Source organism: Mesoplodon bidens, assembly GCF_964165515.1.
Source record: "Mesoplodon bidens genome assembly, chromosome: 2".
Lineage (NCBI taxonomy): Eukaryota > Metazoa > Chordata > Mammalia > Artiodactyla > Ziphiidae > Mesoplodon > Mesoplodon bidens.
Genome location: NC_138177.1, coordinates 70,330,234 through 70,353,963, shown reverse-complemented (window position 1 = coordinate 70,353,963; position 23,730 = coordinate 70,330,234). Strand labels below are relative to the sequence as shown.

Here is a 23,730-nt window from a genome sequence, read left to right as displayed (position 1 = left end):
AACTTGGTGTTAAACAAGGCAACAGATAATGGGATCTGAAACTTGAAGAAGCCTTACTGGCATCCAAACTCATAACATTCAGGATACATTTCTTACAGAATCTATGACTTATGAGATGAATATTAGAAAGGAATAGGGAGAGGTTAGAAGAACTGAGATAATACTACCGGAAGAGAAAAGACTGAAGTTAACCTGAAAAATGTTGTATGTATGTGTTCAAAACTCAGAGGAGTTGGGAGCCAGTTCTGCTGAGAAGCTGGGAAGAGGCTGCATTACAGCAAAGCAACCACAGCGAGGGAGCAGAGGACCAGGAATGGTGAGGGGTCAGGGTGGCCACACGAGGGTAGCAGAGAGCAGGCTAAACAGAAACGCTCTGGGTAAGAGTGAACAAGTTATTGGAACCGAACATCTAGACCCAAGAAGTACTTTCTATTCAGACAATGGGCACAGAGCAAAACTGTATGGTACACACAGGCAGAACAGAGAAACATCCCTCACACATCTGCTCTAAGGTGAAGGGGCACAGAGAAAAGTAACTAACATGGATTGAGTTCTTAGCTAGGAGTTTTGCAGAAATGTCTTCATTTAATCTTCACAGCAAGATGGAAAATAATAATGTGGAATATTCAACTAGTGAAAAGACTGATCTCAAATAAAAGAAGTGGCATGGTTGGTATTTAAGTCCAGGACAGTCCAACTTCAAAAGCCATCCTTTGTCCTGCACTGTTTCTACAAGGAGTCAGGAATAGCTCCTTGCAGCTGGACCCTAGAGCCTGTTTAACTTCCTTAGAGCAGGACACACAGCCTTTCCTGGCCTCCTTTGTCCACACCAGCACTAGCCAGGGCTCCATGTGACTGTAGAAAGAACACCCTAATGTACCTGCCTCGGCGTCTGGCTTCATTCGCCACAAGAAAAGCAGCAGCAATGGTCAGCCTGACAGGTGGTAAGAGGTAGTGGGGACAGTAGTTCACAAGGAAGCCCTGGGACTGGAATCTCTGGTGGCGAATCTCATCAAGTGTCACCTGGCAAGAGAATACTACTCGAGTGGTAGCAAGCTCTGGAATTTTAGGGCTTAAAAAGGTCTTAGGACCAACATGGACCACAAGTGATCATGAGTTAGCCAAGAAGACAGATTTAAAATCAAGGATAGCAGAAAAATATACAAGAGAGCCTGGAATAGTACCTCATGTTCAACTCATAACCATCAGCCATGGCCTTACCTACTGGGACCTGTTCTGAACTCAACTATCTAAGAGAAATCAGAGAAGAGGTTCTGAAATAAGAAAGGAAATGGCAGAAGGTTAAGAATTAGGACACTTCACCTGATATATAGGAGGTTGAGGGGTAATTTAATAACAGTCTTGAAGGCTCTAGAGGGACATTACACAGATGCTAGGAAAGAGGAAGAGATGTCTTCTTTCGTGAACCAGAGGGAAAAGCCTTAAATGACAGTGGGAGGTTCTTGATTGTAAAATCAACGTGTAGAATCAAAGAACATGGACACTCTTCTCCAAATGTGATGGATAGAGTTCTCTTTCATGCATTCATTCAAACAACATTTAATAAGCACCGATTATGTGCCAAGCATTCTTATGTGCAATATCCTTTCTGTTTCTGACAACACAACTTGACAGAAAAATTGACAGGGTTTCTTTCCTCATGAAGTTTACATCTACTGGGAGAAGGAGTACAGACAACAAATAAACCAAAGATAAATTATTAAGAAAATAGCAGAAAATGCTAACTGATTACAAGGGGATGAGAAGGCTTCTCTGAGGAGGCGACATTTTAAGCTGAGATGTGCAAGCAAGGCCAGCTTTGCATAGAGCAGAGAGGGAAGATTACAGATCAGGAAGGCCAGCCAGTGCAAAGGATTAGGGTGGGCATGAGCTTGGTGTGTTAGAGATACAAAAGGAAGAACAGTGTGGGAGGGGTAGTGTGGCCAAAAAGTAACATGAGGTCAGAGGCATAGGCAAGGGCCAGATTGCATAGGGTTTTATAAACAAGGTTAGCAATCGCTGGATTGCTATGTGTTGAAAGACTCAGTTATATTTTTTTGGTTTTAAAACTTAACACAAAAGACTATTTACAGACACAGTTCTCTCAGGAGTCAGTCAGCCCCTTATGAGGAGACACAAGCTGTGGTGTGTTGCTTCTCAGGAATGTCAGGACCTAGGCATCATTTGGAAGCACTTATTAACAGTGAGGTCAGGAATCTTCATTATTACCCTATGGAACAAGAATCTCATGGGTACCTGTATTATTTTTAACCAGTGCCCCCATGTAATTCCTATGATCAGGCATAGATGGATATACTGGGTTTCTGGATGACCAAGGACTCCACCAGTTAATGTGTGACTTGTAGGAAGTTACCACATCTCCTGAGCCTCATTTTCTTCATCTGTAAACTGGGAATAATAATACCAACAAGACACAGGGCCGTGTGTGAAGGCTGAATGATATAGCATGAGCAAAGTGCCAGGCACATAGTAAGCACTCCATGAATGCTGAAGGAATAAATACATGTGTGAATATGTGTCACCCTTCAGTAACCACAAGGAATTGGTTCCAGGCCCCCACCCACATCCCCAGGATACCAAATCTGCAGATGCTCGAGTCCCTTACAATTGGCGCTCTGTATCGTCAGGTCCCACATCCTCCAACAAAGAGGGTTGACTATATGTATTGAAAAAAATCCACATGTAAGTGGACCAGTGAAGTTCAAACTCATGTTGTTCAAGAGTCAACTGTATATGAACTCCATGCATGAATGAAAAGCTAAATATATAAATTCAATTCATTCTTTGCAATGCTTTCTGTTTCGAGTCTGCAGTACTCCTTACCACCAGCAGAGAGCCCGGGATCTCAGAGAGAATGGAGGTGAGATCCTGGACCAGAAACTAACGTCCACCCTCTACCTCCTGCCTAGCCTTTCCTCTTCCCTCTCGTTCAATTGGTCTAGCTATTCTGACTCATCGCCACCTCTACCCATTCCCACTGCTACCCTCCCCTAAAACAGAAAAGAGCACGCTCAGCTTTCCTCCCACTCCAGCCTGCCCTGGAGATGACCCTAGCTCCTTGCCAGGGAGATGGTCTAAGTAACAGGTGCCCCTGAATGCAGGCTGTTTCTGCCAGGAACTGCCTAAGGAGACCAACCTCATCTGAGTTTGTCTGGAACTTTTCCAATTTTAACACTGAAAGTCCTGGCAAGTGCCTCTGGCGAGCAGGGACAGTTGGTCATGGTATCTAACTCCTTTCTCTATACAACTTTACATTGCTGTGCACCACTGTGTGTGTCTGTATGTTCCACAGCATTGTCTACACTATATATTGATGTTTGGGGCTTACAACAGTATCCTGGGGTTACCTTCACCCTACCCATAGGATCAGACAAGACCACACTCAGTGGGTCCTATTCAATGTCATGGAACTGGATTTGTGGTCCCCAGAAGGGTCAGGCTTCTGAATCAAATGATGTGCCTCCTCCAGTACATCCATCCACCACTGCCAGAGTTATCACTCTAAAATGCAAATGTGACACTGACATTTCCCTATTTAAAACCCTTCAATGACTGCTTGTCTGCAGAATAAAGAGCAATCTCTAGCATAAATTCCCTTCACAATCTAGCCACAACAGACTATACTGTTGCCTGCTTTCCTGCTTTTGTATATGCTGTTCCCTTTTGCAATACCTTTCATCCTTTTTACACATGACCAACTCCTAGTCATTTCTTAAGGTTTTCCATAAATTTAATCCCTGCCCCTTCCCTGATTCTATGATGCCTTATATATAATTGTACTGTAGCATTTATCACATGGTGTAGTAATTATATGTTTGCCTATCTTTCCTACTGGACTATGAGTTCCTTGAAGGTAAATTTCAGGACTTGTCTTTGTATTCTCTAGAGGCCAACACTAGACATAACAGTTTTTAACATTCACTCCTACTTTATGATTCTAAAAAGTAAGCCATTACTGTCAGATTGGTCTTCATCATCATGAACTTTGCATCCCTGAATATTATCCTGACCCTTGCATTATTCTTTGCAGATAAAGTGAGCCTCAAAAAACAGGGTGGGAATTGGGGATAGGGTAAGAGCATCCACTGATCATTTTGTTTTGTCATTATAAAAATAAAACCTGGGTTTATAGATTTTTTTTATAGATTGTAAAAAAACAGCTGTGTCAAAACACCCACTTTCAACTAGCATTGTGCACTGCACATAAAAACTCAATAAACTATAAATGAATGAATGAATGAATGAATAATCAGAGATCTATTCTGGACAAATGATTTTTTGTGTTCTTATACTCGAGTGTGACTATAAAATGACAAAACTCCTGTTTGACTTTGTTTATATTAAACTGATCAGAATGCCACTGCTCAGAAATTTTCTAGAACTCCTCTTCAGAAACTGCCTTAAGAACCAACATATTAGTCAACCTATAAGCCATTTACTATTACTTTACAGCCAAATTTTGTTTTTGTATTACCCAACATGAACCACCACTTATCTATAAGGCTTGGATCCCAGACTTTGGCTATTTTCAAAATTAAAAGCTAACCTCCAAGGATAAAAATTTTCCACAATTGAAGATATGCAAAAGGAAGTGGGAGGCTCTAAGTTAACTCCAAGAATTACAAAATGTATCTTGAATAAGTGGATGAAAATATGTGTACGTGTGTATTAGACTCATTCACCTAATTTGGGACACACTGTATCTATATGAACACATGCAAACGTACAGGAAGTATACCAATGAAATCAGTGTGCCCATGATTCTGAAAAAAAATCGGTTGATTAAGCCTATGTGTTTGTAAACATATTTCAGTTTAATTCAGCAGAATTAACAGGGAATCTACTATTTTTCTGTTTCTACACTAAGCACTGAGAATAACAAGATTCATAAAATATTATTCCTGCCCTCAATGAGCTCACAGTTAGACGAGAAAAACATGTAGACAAACTATCGTAACACAGTGAGAAAAGTGTAACAGTGGAAGGATATATGCAATATCGTGGTAGCACCTAGCAAGGAGTGATTAACACTGTGCAGAAGGCTTCACAGAGGCAACGACACCTAATCAAATTTTGGATGAATAAACACAAACACAAGTTTCATCAGGCTTAATGAGATGGGCAATCCAGGTACAGAAAATAGTATGTGCAAAGACACTGAGGCATGAAACAACATACTGTGTTTGGGAAATTACAAGCCATTTGATATCGATGGAGCACAGAATGTGAGGGGAGGGATGCGGAGATATTTTGTTGGAGAGGCTACAGATACCCATGTAACTGAAATGTGTATTTTTGTTTGCAGATGATTATGTGTGTCTACTGTCTTTCCAAAATACATCAATCAACCTGTAGCTGAAACAACAGTGGCACACATATTTATTACATGATTTTATTTTTGCCTGAATTCATCACAAAAAATTCCCCAGGTCTCTGCTCATATTTGTTCTATTTCCCTGTTATGCTCTCACCTTTTACTCATTTCCCTCCATTTGCTATCTCACTCCTTTTCTCCTTGTATTGTCTCCTCCCATATCGATCTGAGTCTATCTACAGTCTCATAGGTCATCCTTCTTTCTAATATCAAGCAACTTCCCTACTCTCCTTTAGAACAAAGCTCAAATGACCTCTTCTCTAACAAGCCTCCCTGGTTAAGTCTAGTGGTTAAAAATTGAGGCTGTGTAGTAAGACAAATCTGTCTTTGAAACCTGTGTCTCTCATTCACCATCTTTGTGATTTTGTGCCAGTCGTCTGGCTTCTCCAGGCCTTGCTGTCCTCACCTGTAAAATGGGGGTAAGGCATACTCTGCACCAGGAGCTAGTGAATATTAAAAGGGATAATAAATGTAAAGAGCTTAGCATAGAACCTGGCACACCCTTAGCCTTTAACAGTCATTGTTAATTGTAAATTCAAATTGTCTAGAGGGCCTCACGCCTAAGTCGTGCATATATACGGTGATTTCATTGGTAGGTATTTATTTTGACTTTAAGTGCTTTCCTGATACACAGTGGGAGGCAGGGCAGCTGTGCTGCAAAACTCCAATGGGAACAATGCCCCCAGGGGTAGCACAAGCCTGGGGAGGAGAAGGAGGCTTTTCCTTTTAGTTTGCTTCTTTCCATAGTTTGATTAGTTTAACTCTATAAATACATTACTTTAATGTTTTAAAGTGGCAGTGGGGTTTCTGGGCAGGGAGAATTTGGGCCTTTTTGTTGGTTTGTTTGGTTTCTACTTTGTACCAATATTTTTTTTTTAACGTAACTAATAATATACTTTCAAGAAACTCAGTATTTTAGAAGTTATTCTAGTCAGAATTAGGATTTTAGGAAAAGATGGATCAGAAAGTATTTGTTAGCAGAAAGAGAGATGAACATCAACAGTGGATTTGGATCCACTATTTACAAATTACATAATCTCATTAAACCTTTATTTCCTCACATCTGTAAGGCAGCTAATAATTCCAACCACATTAGGGTACTTTCAGGTACCTTAATGACATACTGTGCATGTAAAGTACCCAGTGCAAAGTCTGGCATACAACGGATTCCCAAAAAATGGTACCTGTGATCATTTTTATTATGCGCAAGTTGCTGTCCTAAATTGGTGGCTTATAACAGGTTAGAATTAAGATGTTGCTTAAAATTAACAATTAAATTGGGGTTGGTATTAGGATTAGTAGTTAGAGTCTGTAATAGATTAGGGTTAGGGTTGAAATTATAATTCAATTAAAGTTAGAATTAAAACACGTACAAAGGTTATTATTAAGGATAGGGTTAATTAAAACTGTATAACAGAAACAAGAAGCAGTATAAGGAATCCTGGTTTGGTTGGGTGGAAAATTAAAGGGGAAAGCAAATATGGAAACCTGTGTAGAATTTACTGATAAAGAAAAAGTCATACAGAGGCGAAGGGTTAGAGGGCAAAGCAGAACTGAGCCAGGCTTCTGAGATTTTTCCTTCAGGTGCCGTCATCCCCCTCCTAGATGAATATGTAGTATTCACCCTACTCAGGCCGAGTTCCTGCCCTCCCCCCTCCCTGAGAGGAGGCGCGTGGGGAAAGGAATGCCCAGGGCCCACACAGCTGCATCCAGCCCAGCACCGGTGCCAGCGCCACATTCCTCAACCCTAGCCACCCAGGCTGCTGCTGAGTGGATAGGGGCACCCAGGAGCCAGAACTCGCCTTCTCTCCACTCCCCTTCACTGTTCCCCCCAGTTTTCACTGTGGTGACCAGTTCTTTAATCCCACAGACAACCTACTCCAGACTTTGTGCAAGTCTCTGGGAAACACAGATTGTATGTCATAGCACTTCAGAGTGAAAAGTAACCATAGAGATCACAATGCAACATGGATACTTTTATTTTACCTGTTTTCAGGATGAGGATAATCCTTGTAGGTCAGGTTTTCTTTGTAAAATTCTATTCCTAGTGAAAAGGGTGCCTGTAAGATGTTGGGTGCACAGGGACAAAGGGCTTTAGAGTGATTATAGGTAACGAGTTATTCCAAATGGAGACATCTGCCTCTGTAGGAGACACTACCCTTTCACTCTGAGACACGCACAAGTGGAAATTCCTCAAAGAGGACAATGCTGAAGAGTAATGATTCTCCTTATTCCTCCTGCCCCCAAGAGTATATCTGCCTCCTTTATCCAATACCTTAACCCCTCTACCACATACCGGCGTGAACACAGAAAGTCACCTAACTTCTCTGAGTTTCATTTTCCTCATCTGTTCAACAAGGGGTATTAATTAGGTAATCCTGAAGGTCCCTTACAATTCTAATACTCTTTTATCCTATAATTCTAAAAGCCAATGACTGCTTCCTATTCCCAGGGCCTAAAGTGCTGCCAAACTGATGCTAATGATGCAGAAAAGAGAAGGAGCCAGTAGGAAAAGAGCATTCCAGAGTCTCATTTGCTTGCTCTTAATACTCTCTCTCCACAAAAGCTCTCGCCCTCTCCTCTCACACTTGGTTCTCATCCCGTGCAGTTACAGCAGAGGGTGGGGACAGACCAGCAGAGTTGTTAGAGAATTAAAGGACAGGCAGAAGGGGATCATGGCAGAGTAGCAGATGGAAAAGGTGATTAGTTACAGGAGCTTGGGACCTAATCCCACATCCTGCCATCCCAATCCCACCCATCCCCACTCACATTCCCCCCAACACTAACCTGTCCTCTCTTAATCCCACTTAGATGATCTCTAAAACTTCTTCTAGCTCCAAAGATAATACTCTTTATCCATCAAGACTCTTTAACTAGGATAACCTGATCCTTCTTCTCTGAAGCCGTATTCTCTCTTTGAAAACACACCCACTCGTTCTTTTTCTCTGCAGGACTAAACTCATGCCAACCTAATCCCACCTCTGTCAGAAGGTCCAATTTTCCCCTTATATCCCCTCCTGTCCCACCCCATAGCCCAGTCTCACCTCTCTCTTACATCCAGTTGTCTGTATCCCTCAACCACACTCCTCCCTCTAGCTTTGCCTCTCACAGATTTCAAGGTGTCAGAGAACCCCCAGGGAGGCAGAGAACCCCAGGGCAGTAGAACGGTTTGGAGTCACTAAGATCTGTCAAGGTAGGCAAGTCAGGCAACCCAAGGTGGTCAAAAACTCTTACAAATAATTCTTAATAAACACCCAGACACTCAGGAAGTGTTCAAGAGGTAGGCAGAGCTCTTCTCCCAGAAACTATAGATAAACTCCACAAACAGCGAGAAGAAAAACAGAGGGGCAGCTTTCTGGCTATCCTCAAGGGTCTTTCTGGAGAATATTCTTTCTCATCCTCTCCACCAGTGACTAACATTTATATAGAGCTTTACTGATTACAAAGTACTTTCCACATCCTTGTCCTTGAGTTACTAGGTGACAGAGACATTAAGTCCATCACAAACAGCTGCGAAAGCCTATCTGAGAGGAAGAAAGATTACCCAAACGTTGCAGATTAGCACAGTGAGGTACAGGCAGTTAGTTCAGAGAGGGGACTGGTCCAGGGCTTAGAAGACAGGCACCCAAATCCCTCATCTAGGGACAAAATTGGCCTCCCAAGATTGGATGACACTTTAATAAAGCATATGATTCCATGCCCTAGCCAACACTGTGTTTTCTACTATTAATTGTCAGTATAACGTTGGGTAGATCAATTCATACCCTTTGGATCTCAGTTGCACCTGTGTAATAAGGGATTGGACCAAATATTTTCTAAGAATCCTTATATACATACAATTCTTTGATTCAGAGATTCTAAAATTTAGGAATGTATTCCCAAAAGCTAAGTTTGAGCAAAACTGACTCAGAAGGATCTCTTTCTGAGATGTACCAAGACTCTTCCAGAGAACTTCAATCACTCACAAAAAAGCAAACCCCAGGGGCTTGGGACTCATGAGCCAAGAGCAAGTACAGACACCCTGCCTCTCTCATTCATCTTATATGTGGCCTCAGGGGCAAGAATTCCATTAGCCACAGATGCACTGGCCCTTAAGTGGGCAGCTTCCTGAGGGTCTGTAGATCGGATCATTCACCCAGGAATCTTACTCACTAAAATTTGAGAAGGAAGGACAAACTCCTTTGAAATATTAAGAAGAAAAATATTGGGGGTAAGGGCTGGGAGTAAAGTGGGGGAATAGGAAGGATTAAGAGGGGAAACCACTGAGTTGCTTTGTAGGCAGCTTGGTTGGGCAGAGTCTGAAGGGAAGTCACTGTTTTTAGATGGGGAGTAATTTCTTTGAGGAGGGATTGAGGGAAGTGTTGATTCCCATGGCCTGGGGGCTTGCTGGAAGATGCCTTTCAAAGGAAGTTGCCTGGGGCTACAAATTGTTACTGGGCATATAACTAGGGGCTCATTTGGTCAGAGGAACTGGGGATGTTAGTGCTTTGGAGAATGACCTGGGTAACTGGTTACCCATGGAAGAGATGTCCCTGGGCATACTGTTGATAGGGGAACCCCAGGGCTCCTGGGGATCCCGGGTTGCCAAAGGAGGGAGGGTGGGGCTGGAGGATCTCGGGCTGGTGGGCACGCCCTTGCCCAGGCAGGCAGTGGCCGATCCCGCCAGTTGGCCCAGGGCCCTGCCCGACCCCTCCCTCCCTCCACTCCGAGCCTAAGAGGGGTGGGCACCAGGTCCCACTGCTGAGCCAGCTCTCTCCCTCTGCTCCACGCCCGAGCCAGGCTGGTGGAGCTCCCGAGGGAGAAGGTGGAAGGCACCACGACTGCGCGCAGGGGGTGCGTGAGGCGGGGGGGCGTGGGGAATGCGGCAACCTGTCCCCCCCGCGACCAGCCCAGCCCCCGTCACCCCCCCTCCACCTCCAACCGAATGGTTTGCTCCGAGCGCCCTATTTAATCCCAGCGACTGCAGCAGCGCCGGCTCCCTCCCGGTCCCCGCCTCGGCCCCGGGCTCCGAAGCGGCTCGGGGGCGCCCTTTCGGTCAGTGTCGTCGTCTACCCCCCTCCCCAGCCCCAGCCCCTGGGGACCCAGGCTCGCCAGCGCCCAGCCAGGGAGCCGGCCGGGAAGCGCGATGGGGGCCCCTTCCGCCCTGCCCCTGCTCCTGCTTTTCGCCAGCTGCTGGGCGCCCGGCGGGGCCAACCTCTCCCAGGACGGTGAGTGAGGGAGGGGGCGGCGCCAGGGGAGGTGGGGTGGGACCGGGGCGGGGGTTCCGACCGGCTGCGGGGGCGGAGGGAGCCTGTTGGCTTTGTTTGGAAGCGGGGGTTAAAGTCGCCAACCGCTGCTGATACCCGTGTCTGTCTCTGAGCGTCCGTGTCTCTGTGGATCGTGGGGTGTGCCGGGTATGCCCCCTCCTTGTACACCGTCGAGTGTGTCTGCGTGTGCAGTCGGGGTTTGGGTCTAAGCATCCCGGGGTATTGATGTATTGATGTCCGTGTGTGTGTCTGGGTGTGCGCGTCTGTGTTGGTGTCTGGTTCTGCGTTTCTGTGTCAGTATCTGTGTGTATGTCTGTGTCAGTGTGTGTTGGGGGCGGAGTGAGATTTGTCGCTGTTTCAGTCAGGGCGTGTGTCGGGTGTTTGTGTATGTATGTCTGGAGGGGTTGGGTAGCCAGTGCAATCCCCCAAACTGCTGTATGCAAACATTTCTGCTCCCCAGCCCGTCCCCACCACCCGCGGCGGAGCTCCGAGTGGGCAGGGAAGGGAGCCTGGGTGAGGCTCTTGAGGGGGGCGTGGGCAAGGAAGTCGGGGGCTTCTCCTTGGAGCAAAACAACAACACTGGGCAGAGAGGGCCCCGGGATGGCAACATCCCTAGCGGTGGCAGAAGCTGGTAAAAGAAACCCAGACGAGAGCGGAGGGGGGTGGGGGGGCAGTGGGGAGAGGCTGGGCAAAGGGAAGGATGAAGATATTTGGGGAGGAGGATGCATAGAAAACCCAATGCTTTCCTGGGCTAAGGATTTATTTTCCAAATTTGGGGTGGGGTGTCTTGCCTAGCCCCCTTTGCTTCAGTCAGGAACTCAAACCTTCTTGGGTTTGTCACGGTAGAAAGATGAAGGAAGAGAGTGGGGGGGGGAGGCGGGGCCAGGGGTGAGGGGACTTGGGGCCCCCTCCTGCCCTGGACCGGGCTATGTAGGTCAGCTCTGTCGGGGCACCTCAGCTTTCTTAAAGGCTGCTGACGATTAATGGGGTGGCAGGGGGCAGTTTGTAGGGAGACCAGGAAGGGAGCCACAGCTTCGAGCCTCAGGTCCCTGGAGGAGGGAGGGCAGGCTGTGAAGGGACTAAAGGAATGCATCCTTCGGTCTCCTCCGCCCCTATCTGAGGCAGGCTGGGCTGGGGGAGGGGAAGAGGGACCGGGACCTCTGCAGAGCCAAGGGATGTGGGGACAGTGAAGGGGAGGGTGGTGGCTATGCCCGGCCAGATGCCAAGGAAAAACAGAAAGAACCGCAGGGGAGGAGAAAGGGGAGGCGGCTCCTGGGTGATGGACCCAGTGGCCAGAAGGGATGGGCACAGGGCGGGGCGGGGGTGGAGAGGGGAGGGGTTGAAACTGGGGATGATGATGTAGAGAATTTCATCTGAAGGAAACAGGCGAAGAGCCAGGGTGCTGGAGGAATAATTGCTCCATCTCGCCTGACCTGCTCCCCCAGCCCTGTCTCCATCATGATAAAGGAGTTTCTGCTGGTATGAGGACACTGGGGATCCCCTACCTACAGCTGGCTGGCTGAGTCCTTCTACTCTGTACCCATTAACACTCCCCAGGGGAGTTCCTGTCCAAGTCACCATAGAGACAGCGGCCCCTCCTCTCCCCTGTGTGGAATCCCCCTTCCCCAGAGGACTGTACTGATGACCCTACTCACTGAGGAGGTGAAGAGAGTCCTGAGGGAGGGCAGGCTAAGTGCAAGGCAAGGAGAGGCTGCTGGGTGTATGTACCACAATAACGAGTCTCTACTAAGCCTTGACTTTCAGCTGCAGCCCCTGGCCTTCCCATCCTGGTAGCTGGGTTTAAAAGAGACAAGCATGACCCAAACTGCCCCTGTTCAGCAATGGGAACTGATGGGGCCAGGCTGAGACCTAAACAGAATGAAGTCATCCCAGAAAGCTGTGAGCTCAATCCTAGGATGTAAACATTGGAGAAGAGAGAAAATCCATACCCTAGCCAAGTCTTTCTTCACCAACTGCACTATTCTTTCTTGGTCTTCAATTTGGGCTCCAGCCCCTACTCAGGCTTTAATGTTTAGAGGAAGAGAAATGCTTTACCCATATATATATATCAGAGCAGTGGCTTGAGGGAAGAGTGGAAGGCAGTAAATTTTGAATGGAGAATGTCCGGAGGAGGGGTTGAGAATTTGGGGGTGGGGAGGGAGATCTGTTCCCAAGACAGAGTCAAATCAAGCATCATTTTCCTTGTAGAGCATCATCTGTGCAGACAGTAGACATATGTCTGGTTGTAATGTCTCAGGATGTACTGATGTACAAGAGGCACAACCACATGTGATCTTCTATCTAAATTAATTCTACTTCTTAGCTTCAGGATCAAAAAAGACCCACTCTGATGGGGGAGGTAGGTGCATAGATTTAATGCTCATGGGTGGTGATCCTAAGGCCATTCTGCCCAGGATCATGAAGAAGGTGTGTCTAGTACCCCTGACTTGGCCTGAGGCCCCTGGGCAGGGAGCTAGGCAGTATATAGCTTACCTGGTAACATTTGACCAAAACAAGAAGAGATGTGGTGTGAAAGTTTAAGGACAAGATATCCTAATACACGGATGCTGGAGTGGTCAAGGGTGTATGGCAGAGTGGCTATTTCCATTTAGAATGAGGAAAACAAACTTAATATGCTGCTGGGATATACAGCTCCCTGAAGTACAGCATACATTTTTTTTTTTTTTTTTTTTTTTAGGTTTCATAAGGCTGAACAGGGATTGAGAGGTTGGAGAAGGGCAAACAACTGTTATCTGAACCTGGCCATGAGTGCTGTGGCTGGAAACTCAGGGATGGCTTAGATATTCAGAGTTTGCCACCTGCCCCTTCCTTCTCACGTTTCTCCACTAGTATTGGTAGACGTTGGCAGTTCCAGCTTTGGGGAATACAAGGCCTGTGAACTTAATGTATTCTGTGGTTGTCTTTCTGGTGAGCAGCTCAACATTCAACATTGTAACCAGACTTCCTTGGATTCTTCCTTTTCAAGTTATTTCCAGCACTCTGTGAGTTGATCTAGTGCAGAGACAGACAGGTGGGCAGCCTCACTTTGCTTTATACCAGGATATAGCAGTTTAACTTTGGACTGCACTGCCTCACACATGAATATCTTTCCCTTCCCAATGACCTTCTGTCCACTGCCATCCATTCTGCAGCCCCCTGGCCAGGTGCCCAGTGCAGAGATCATGCCCAGTGTGCCGGAGAAGTCCAGCAGGCATTCACTCTAGAGCTGCCCACAGATCTGCTTGGCAGACCTACTCCATCCAGTTTCTGTTCCTTGCAGCTGTAGCTGTTCTGTTTCTGTACCTGTTCTCTTCCCAGTTGCAGCTGGGAACCCCTGGGAAGGAGATGCTCTCCCTGCAGACATGTGCATTTTCTGGCACAAAGAAGTTGAAACCATCAGAGAGACACTGATATCATACAGTCTGTCTGATGTGGGGTACAAGCTGTGGCATATCAGCGGCCTATCCAGCAGTTACACCAAAGATTCTGTCCTAAGCTCTCCCTAGGGCTAGGCAGCACTGTTGATTTTAGTAGTTTCTTTTAGTACAGTGGTTTTCTCACTTTTATCTTTAAAGATGTGAAATTCCTTTATCAAATAAATAAAACAGATCCAAGGAGAATTACTCTTATTGAAACAGATAAGTAAGACCTGGAGCCCTCTCACCCTTCTTCTTGTCTTCCCCTACACTCCCCCTAATCCTTAAGGCATAGACAGAGGTTCTGCCACATACAGTTTGAAATCCTCTGCCCTAGACTGACAGTAAATGAGACAGCTCACTACCCTTAGGTGTCTTCTCTCTCTCTCTCTCTCTCTCTCTCTCTCTCTCTCTCTCTCTCTCTCTCCTTCCAACTGAGGAGAAAAGGAGGGCCAAATCTAATTTCAAGAGGGCCTTGTTGGAGACATTCACTATTCACTTGAAGAATGACTCATAGTTCTGCAGCCATAAAATTCCACAGATGGCATCTTTTTGGTGCTCTGGTCACTTTTAAACAGCAGACTAAGTAGTTGTGCCATTGCTCTGAAAATCCTTAGATCTGATTTTGGTACCCCTTGTTATTACTACTACTTTCTTGCAGTCCAAATAATATATACAATAGAATCAAAAGCTGCTTGTCCTTAGGTCACAAAAAAATAACCTAGGAAAAGATCCTCACAGTTCTCGTCAGAGAAATAATAAAACCCCTGGGGCTGTGGCTAGTCACATTCTTTGTTGTTTCCTACTCCAATAGAACCAGCCCAACAATCCCTTTTTTGTCATCTATTTCTCAGTAATGGAATTTCACTGAAGGGTGGTAATCTAGGCTCCAGGTTCTCCACGAAAGCAAGCTGTGGACTGGACGAGCTCCTTACTGACTACTGAATGAAAAAGCCAGGGTATTAGATAATTTGGTTAATTATATCTTCTCCTTTCATTTTTCATGCTAAAAGTTAATATTTCCTGTTTAATCATTGGCTATAGGTCCACGTACTGGAACATTTTGTTTCCTGGATAAGGTCATGTCCTAGAGGTCCATCCATAAATTCCGAGAATAGCCATCCTCATGGGAATGCTTATAAGAAATAGAGAGAAACAAACCACCAGAAAAGCAAGCTATCAGAAAAAGATTCAGGGTCTCTAAGAACTCAGTCAAATTAAGAACAAACACTCCACGTAATTGTAAAATAGAGAAGAACAAGTCTCTGGGGCCAAAGATCTGCTTCTTCCTCTAGGATCAGCAGCAGAGATGATTCTTTACAAGGTCAGAACCAGCTGATGCTCAGAGGTTTTATAACCCAAGTAAAAACCCAATCCAATCCTGTTATAACAAGGAGATCCATCCATTCTAGCACTGAGAAGTCAAGTTGTCAAGAGTCTTGAACACATGAAGCTGCTGAGATTTTTTACAAAATATAAGCTCATTAAAGCTATATATTCTTCACAGAAGCAACAAGTACTGAAAGAGAGAACTATCTGTCCCTTTACTGAAATTCCCCTAAGTCTAAAGAGAGTGGCCAAATTTCCCAACTAACACAGAGGCCTCTAAGTCCTGAGGACAATACCCTTTTTAAGAGTCATAATCCATTCCATTTTTCTGTGTATGATCAAGACTGGACTATTCACAGCAATTTGGGGTGTCTTAGAGCACTCGGACTCTGATACATCTCATACCCTATCTGACTGTAATACACATTTTGGTTTCCTCATGCCTCGTGTGTCTCTGAGGGGACGCAGGCTTTGTGGTGCTCTTTTCCCCACACTGAAAGATACTATTAATTTCATTCATAATTGGTTGTAGCAAGTCAAAACCTCTTCCACCGCCACTGATACTAATGTAATTTTCATAATTACTGAGGCTTATGTTGACAAACTCAGTCTGGTGGCAGTCCTCACTTTTTAGCACAATCTCTTGGTTGTATGTGTGGCAGGTTCAAACAGAGTACTTCAGGAGGCCTCTGAGAGCAAGTGGTGTGTGTGGTGTGATCCTAGCAGAAGCCCTGATGTCTGGTTTGTTTGGTTTGTTTGAGAGCTGGCTGCCTTAACCTATGATCCTGGTTGCCCTGTTCTTTGTGGAACAAACCACAGGTGCTTTGAGCTCTCCATGGTGCTAGACCCTGATAGGGATGCTCCAGGCTCTTCTTGCTGCTCTCCGTGGTCCTGCTCCCCATCCAAGCTCCTAATCTCTTTACTCTCTACACTGCAGCCCTCAGAACAGGGCTGGAATTTCCCTCCCCCTACCACAAACACACACATGATCCTGGTTATGATCCCTGACCTGCTCCACCAGAAAGAGGTACACAAGACCTGTAGATATAGATCTGGAGAGTCTTCATAACCACCTAATCCCCTGTAGGAAGGGGACAGAAAGAGCAAATAATACTGAGGTTGAAAAGAAGTGTGGTTTGCAGTGTTCAGGAGACTAGGACATAGAGTGACCTCAAATGGCCTCAAAAGAACTGAATGTTTTGCCATATATCGACTCATAGATTTAAAACAGAACTACAAATAGTCGTGGTTTAGATTGAGACAGCATTGCTCATATACTATAACCACATATACACTATAAATGTGGAGTGCAAAATGAGTCCTACTCAGTTTATGAGCATGTACCTCTTAACACCACTCTGAGCCTGACAACCAACTCTAATTGTCCTGTCATGGTACCCATTTTTCCTGTCCCCTCAGCCTTAGCAGTAAACGTAAAGACAACGTATAGGATAGGTTATCAGAATAGATAATAGAGGAATTCAATATATGAGAGGCATAGAAGATAAATATCACATCCCTGACTCATGTCCCTCATCATTATAACCATCTAGTACAGACTACATGGCCTTAAATATAACCACCCTATCCCAGAGTCCAAGTCCTTGGCCAGATCTCAGGAGATGGATCTTTAAACTGGACTCTGCTACTCTTTTGGGGTATCTGCCAATGATCCCAATGAGAATGCTCAGCCCCTGCCAGTCTGAGACTAGACAGCCTGTTCCTCCCATCACATCAAAGCTACACAAGCTTCTCTTCCCTTAAATGCTGATTTCCCCATGTCAATTTTGCATAATAATTCATATAATAGTGAACACTTATGAATGACCTACACCAGAGTGAGGCTGGGGAAACAGGTTTCCAGAATTAATTTCCAGGATCCCTCTTCCATTTCCTTATTTGATACAAGGAGAAACTTCATTCCTCAAGGACAGGTAATGGAAGTGATTTATCTCCATGAGCGAGCCTTCAAGAAGACAGAATTAGGGTTATGGTAACAGCTGGAGTTTCTCCCATCTACTCATCTCCCTGAGACCCCGTTCTCTTAAAGAGCAGACATGTTTCTGAAAGGATTCTAATGCAGAGACTCCAACATTTTTTTCAATATGTGTATCATTCTTCTACGTGAGCTCTTACCTCTGGGATCCTTTAGCCCTCTCATCTCTCTCCATCTTTCTCCTGGACATCTCCAGGAGAATAAGAAAGCTAAATAATATAAAGAACTAAAATGTTGTTTTCTCTAAGGATTTATTTTTCCTTACCCCAGCTAGACCTACACTAATTGTGTATTGATTGCTAATTATAAGCACCTTTGGCTCATTTACTTCCAGTTCAGGGTCAGAAAGGTCAGATGCATCACCTCACCCTAAGAAAAAAAGAAAAAGAAATGAAGGCTGATATTTCAGCCATTCATCTCTAAGCTAGCCATTACTTAGCTCTCCATTTCCTTCATATAATCCCAGGTGTTACCAAAATAGAATGGAGAACTATACTTCCAATAGCAGATTTCATTGGGAATATGCAGATCCTTGTTTCTTGTGTTCATTTTTCTTCTGGGACCTGGCTCTTTGCTTCCAATTTGGATTCTAGAATTCCAGCCAAAGCCTCAGACAGAGTAAAAAGCTCCAGAAAGTGAACTGGTTTATTGAGTCTCTGACTTAAATACCCGATACTCCTTGGAAACCCAGCAAACCTCTAATAAATACATCGATGACAAGTAACTTAAGGCTTAGCCTAGCCTACGTCAGTCTTTGAAGAGCCTAGAGTCAAGTTCTCTCATTATCATAAAATGAGGGGCCCGTTTTACCATCTGCTCTTAATCATTTGTCCCTCAGCAAATGCAAACTTAACAGTGAGACAGTTATACTCACTTGTTCTTACTCGTTCTTACTCTAGTTCTTAAGGATGAGATATTTCCAAACACATATTATATATTCCCTCCTCCAATCTCCATCCTATAATCTCAAACAAATATAAAAACCACCATCACTAAGCCCATGGGCCTCACACATTCTCATTTATCCTCAACTGCTGCTTAATGCCAACTCTCTTCTGGTTTCCAAGCCCTGGAGTCCAGTGTCAGTGACAGATGGACTGAGCCTCAGCCCTGGGGAGAAAAGGATTCTGGCCCTCTCCTGGGGAGTTTGAGCAGGAGAGAGAGCCTGAATTCTGCTTTGGGGAGAGTCTCTGAGTTTAAACCATATGGTTTGCTGGACATTAGGGGTTTTGATTAATAACGGGCTTGTGAAAAGGGCTCTGTATCTGGGTCATAAGAAAATGCTATGTTTATGACCAAAAAAAAATGAAAACAGAGATACAAATAGTGAAAATTGTAGTTGTCATGTGTGTAGTGAGGGACACATACTGAAGGAGAAAAAGAGAGTCACCAGGTTGGAATATATGTGCATCTTGGGGAATAAAATCGAATGTATATCCACATTGAAGAAGAGACTCTCAAGAAGATTTAAGGAGAGGAGCTCTTTGGGTCAGAACAGAATTATTTGCCATATCGGGAACTGTGAGGTCTGCAGACTTGGAAGAATGTGTCTATCTCACAGAAGGGTTAAATTCCCAGGAAGGCCCAAAGTAAAGCTAATTGAACAACAACCTGCTGAAAAATACATTTTTAGGTGAGAAGAGTGAAGGGCAGAGACTACATCTCAGCTAGGATTGGCAGAAGAGGGGAGCCCAGAGTAGTGTGGGTGTGTAGAGCAGACCACCGTTTTCGCCATGTGGTCCTCCTGATCACTGCCCTGAACCTGTCATCCACACCCTGATTCTGATGACCCAGTGAAGAGAAACAAGTCAGTAAAATGAAAGCCAGCCGAGATGAATGCTTTCTTGCCTGACTTCTAACAAATTAAACTTTTTCACAGCATTGTTATCCCACCACACCAAGCCATCAGCCTGAAATATCTAAAGTGCCACATTAAAGAGCAAAGAATAAGATAGAGCTTGTTGAGAAGGGAATGCATCCATGCACTCAAACAGGTATCGAGGCTCTGGAGGGTTAGGAGCAAGCCTTTGGTACCTGGTTGGAGATTCCTCAGGGAATCTGTTCTTTACTTCTCCCCAGGGTCCCTGGGCTTTCCCTCCCATTCCCAGTCCCTATTTTCTCATAGCTAAACATATTTTCCAACAAGTTAAACTGAATTATGCTTTCATTTACTCCATGCTGACTCTGTTATGTATCCTTTCCTAAGTACTTTCCTAAGATGGGGTGATTTTTTTTTCCCCAGTTCTATTACATACGTGTGAAAGCAGCTAGATACATTTAGGGAAAGGGTATAAAAGTGCCTGCACTTGGTTCAAGGGACATCTGAGAGTTCAAAGTCTAGACTCCTGACTCTCTATTGCATTAGAATACAGACTCCAGGTCTGTATGCCTGTTGTGATTTCTGAGTGTGTGAGCATGGTGGGAAGGGAATGAGGAGATAGGGGTAAAAGGACACTTCTAAAATGGCTCAAGGCTGTCTTCAACTGGAGTGATTTCATGCCCTACCTTAGGGACTTGCTTGAGAAATAACTGATGAAAGTCAAAGCCCTGCACAGAACCCATGCTCCCAGCAGCCCTTACTGAGCCATCCGTTCTGCTGTGTCTCATCACCTCCCCCCAGCCTCTTAGTACAGAACACTAGACACTTGTCTGGAGCACAGAGCCCAGTCCTAGAAGGTAGGCGCTAAGGCGAGGAAGGGGCTCTTTTGGGATTAGATCCCCTTCCTTTCTGTCTCCCAACTTCAGTTCTTACTACAACACAGTATTGGCTCCAGAGGGGCTTGTTTTTGTTGGGGTCCAGCCCAGGGCTCCCTCCCAGTGCTAATGCACCGAGAACACTGACTCAATAGCAAATCAAAGCAACAGCTGTCCCCACCTCCTTCTCTGCCACCCACTTCCCAGTCTCTGCTCCTCAGAATCTTAACTAAGTCTCCGAGAGCCCCTCCACCTCAGCCTACTGCAAGCCCACTTCTGCCTCCAGATTTTTTCTCTCACTAGCTCAAGAATAGGAAAAGCTCCTCTGCGTTCTTCTCTCTTCTAGTCTCTGTCTCCCACATCACAAACAGGTTAGCATCCTCCAGCTCTCCACCACACAGATGCTAACATGCACACGTACACACGGCCTGTCCTCCTCATCACCCTTTTAACCCCTAAAGGGCACGGAAGTGGCTTCTGCCCCATGGCCTCCTCTTTTGTGAGAACCGGGATCTGCCATGAAGACCCTGACATTTGTGATGATGCCATTCTTCGCACCTTCAGGGACTCCTTCCTCATCTCACCCCAACTTCTCTAACCTGCCCGGCATTTAGTAGAGTTACTTCCCTTGAGATCTAGGGTCCTGGGGTTCCACACTACAATGCACAGGGAGATGGGAAGCAGGAAGAGTGGATGTCACTGGAAGTAAAATCACACTAAATGGCAACTTAACTTCCGAATTAGCTAGTTCACAGGACTGCTATCAAATGGCAATGAGAACAGAAGACTGGGGTTATAACCACAGCTCCCACTAGCTGCCTGTGTGACCATGCTTAAGTTTCTAAGCCTCTCTGAGCCTTGGTTCTTCATCTTTTAAATGGGGAGTTTGTACTAGATGCTACTTAAGATTCTTATCAACTCTAAAAGTCTATGCTTCTAAGAATCATAGATGGGAAAACATTTTAGGAAGAATGAGGTGCAGAAAGAGAAGGCAAGGAATTACTGAACCTTGGTAATAGGGAGTCATCCTCTGTCTAGAAGACTCAAAAAGATCTTAGGAATAACCACCTCTGGCCATTAGGGGTCAGTAAAAAATGACTAGAACATGCAAATTGACTGCAGGGTTTTAGCAAATATAGTTACTCACGGCATCTTAAACTTGTATACATTTTTAACATTTGGATATCGGAAAACATTTGGAATAACTGTTTTTTTAAATTTTTTTCAGTGAAAAGAGGTTTAACATCAAGATGTGCTTTTTGTTTTAACCCCACCCTCACGCCCACCATAGGCAAGCTAGCCAACTAGCCAAGTACCCTAAAGATTCCCTCCTCTTCATTCAGCCTAGAAAAGCTAAGCCCCACACCATTCCAAACCCAGGAAACAAAAGCCTTTCATTTTCAACAACTGCTTAGGATGGAACCAAAAGGTATCTGCCTTCATGCAATAATAAACCTGTTTGAGCCCAGATCCATCCTTTCCAAACCTAAATCTCTTGGATCATCTAACAGAATAGGATCCCTGGTTCTATAAATCTGTACCTCTTGGCCACACTTTACCAAGCTATGAGGCTAATCAGTATAGTAGGAACTTCTTACAGGGAAGGTTCTCTTCCCCACCCTATTCACCTTCCAGTTTCACTTATATCGGGTACACCTCCTGGGAGAGTAAAGCTACACCCAGAGAGTAGTGACTTCGGGCCCAAGAGGCTGTTGGGAGCCAGAGAGAAAGTAGATAAACAAGACTCCAGGAGGGAAAACCAGACAGCAACAGAAATAATGGAGGGAGGGAACACAAAGGAGCAAGGTCTCAGCAGCTCAAGACAGAAAGGGTGGAGGCGCCAGCGAGCTGGAGAGAAGGCCTAGATCAGGGAGGCAGGCAGCTGAAGCGTGACTGAGCTGTGAGGCTCTGAAGTGGATGTGAGCCGGAGCATATCTGAGCTGAGCAAGGAGATCCTTTAGGGGATCCTACTGCCTGTGAGGGGACAGGGGCCTGCCCTGAAGAGCAACAGGAAGGGAAGGAAGTACACCTGAAAAGACAGACAAGCCCCCATGACAGAATAACTCTTATTTACCTCTATGGCCCCAGCTTCCTTTTGTCTGACCGCACTATAACATTGGGAATGGAAGCGAATTGGGAGCTTGGGGAGGACAAAGTTAGAAAGGAACGTAGAGCAGCAAGTGAGAGAATATTTTGACACTCCTGTCCTCAGTGTCTTAGACTAGGAAAGTACACAGTAACTTCTGCAGAAGTAGCATAATTCCTGGCAACCTAAGAGCAAATGTAGAAAATTAAGTTTAAAGAGAGTCCTTTGTGATCAGGGTGTTGTGCTCTAAAGTTACTCAGGTCAAATTAACTCCCCTCCCAAATCTTGGAGTTATCTATTAAATCAGGCCTCAGATGAGACTGGTCCACTTTCCTCCAAATGCAGGAGCAGATGTCCACTGCTAAAGAAAAATGTGGCTCTGCGCATAAAGAAAAGATTAAGGCGCTGAGTTCTAATTCTGATTTCATGGCCATTCTCTTCAGTGTGTGATCGAAATACATATAAGAATTCACTGCGTAGCTAGTGTTAGGGAAGAATCAGAGTGAGATCACCTGGTCAGGGAGCCCAGTGTTGGGGGTGGGTAAACCATTCTAAAAGTGGGTCCCTTCAGCATTCTGGGCCACAGCCCCCAATGTGTTTTTCCCTTGGAGATAACACTCCTCCACCCACCTGTCATGGTAGTCGTGAGGAATAACAAGTAGGCTGGGATGAAGAGTATTTTTAACTCTGGAGTTAGAGAAATGCTGAATCATCATCATCATCATCATCACCATCACCATCAACTCCTACTCGGGGAGTTGGTGTTCTCTATAATTTGGGAAGTGGAGTTCTGGACCCAAGCACTGGCAAGGCCAGCAGCAGTTATGCAGGGGAGCTCTGTCCCCTTGTCCCACCATCCCAAACGTGCACCCGTGACCCTGTACATGGCCCTAAGGCCCATGCAATGTAGATTCCCGAAACAGACAGGACAGGGAAGATACATAAACCAAGCAATAAGGGGTTATACTGACATACAAACTTCCTTACTAGCATCACTTAAATTGGAAACATAATACATTTTTATTCATTTGAGTTACTCATTTATTTATCCAATAAATATTGAGCACTTACTATGTGTGAGGTCCTGTACTATGGATGAAAAATGAAATCAGAGGTGTCAATGTATGCTTTAAAAGGCACATTAGTAAGTCCCTGGTTCCCACCTCTGCTACTCTTAATATGAACAATTAATCAGAAGGAAATCAGTGGGTGAAAGGGCTACTTTGTCCTTTAAAATGCTGGGAGTCTTAAAGCTACTGGAACCCATGAGTAAATAGACCAAGAATTAAGAAACCCTCCACACAACTGAGAGCAAATAAGAAGACAATCTTAGTTCGTAGCCTAGGTGCTAGAGTGCTATGAAAATGTGAGGGCATTCTGTTAGTTTTAACCAAACATGTCTATTGCTTGGTTAACTGAAGAATCATCCCAAATTATAAGGCCTTTGGGGTGAGCCCCCAAAGATATAGATGAAGACACACCAAGAAATCCAATTAAAAATGCAATTCAGTGGATACAAATCACACCACCACCACAAGCACCCATTTCCAACTCGCTACACTGTTATT

General features: G+C 45.0%; 1 protein-coding gene across 2 annotated transcripts in view; it reads left to right on the top strand.

The window, feature by feature from the left end:
• Positions 1-10,356: 10,356 nt before the first annotated feature.
• CADM3 (cell adhesion molecule 3) overlaps positions 10,357-23,730 on the top strand; it is a 31,485-nt gene continuing 18,111 nt past the window's right edge. Inside the window, exon 1 of one of the 2 annotated variants that reach the window (XM_081226206.1) lies at positions 10,357-10,602. In XM_081226206.1, coding sequence (XP_081082332.1) covers positions 10,521-10,602 — 82 coding nt within the window. In that variant the 5' untranslated portion in view covers positions 10,357-10,520. The remainder of the gene's footprint in view (positions 10,603-23,730) is intronic. The other variant, XM_081226205.1, reaches the window with a different exon arrangement.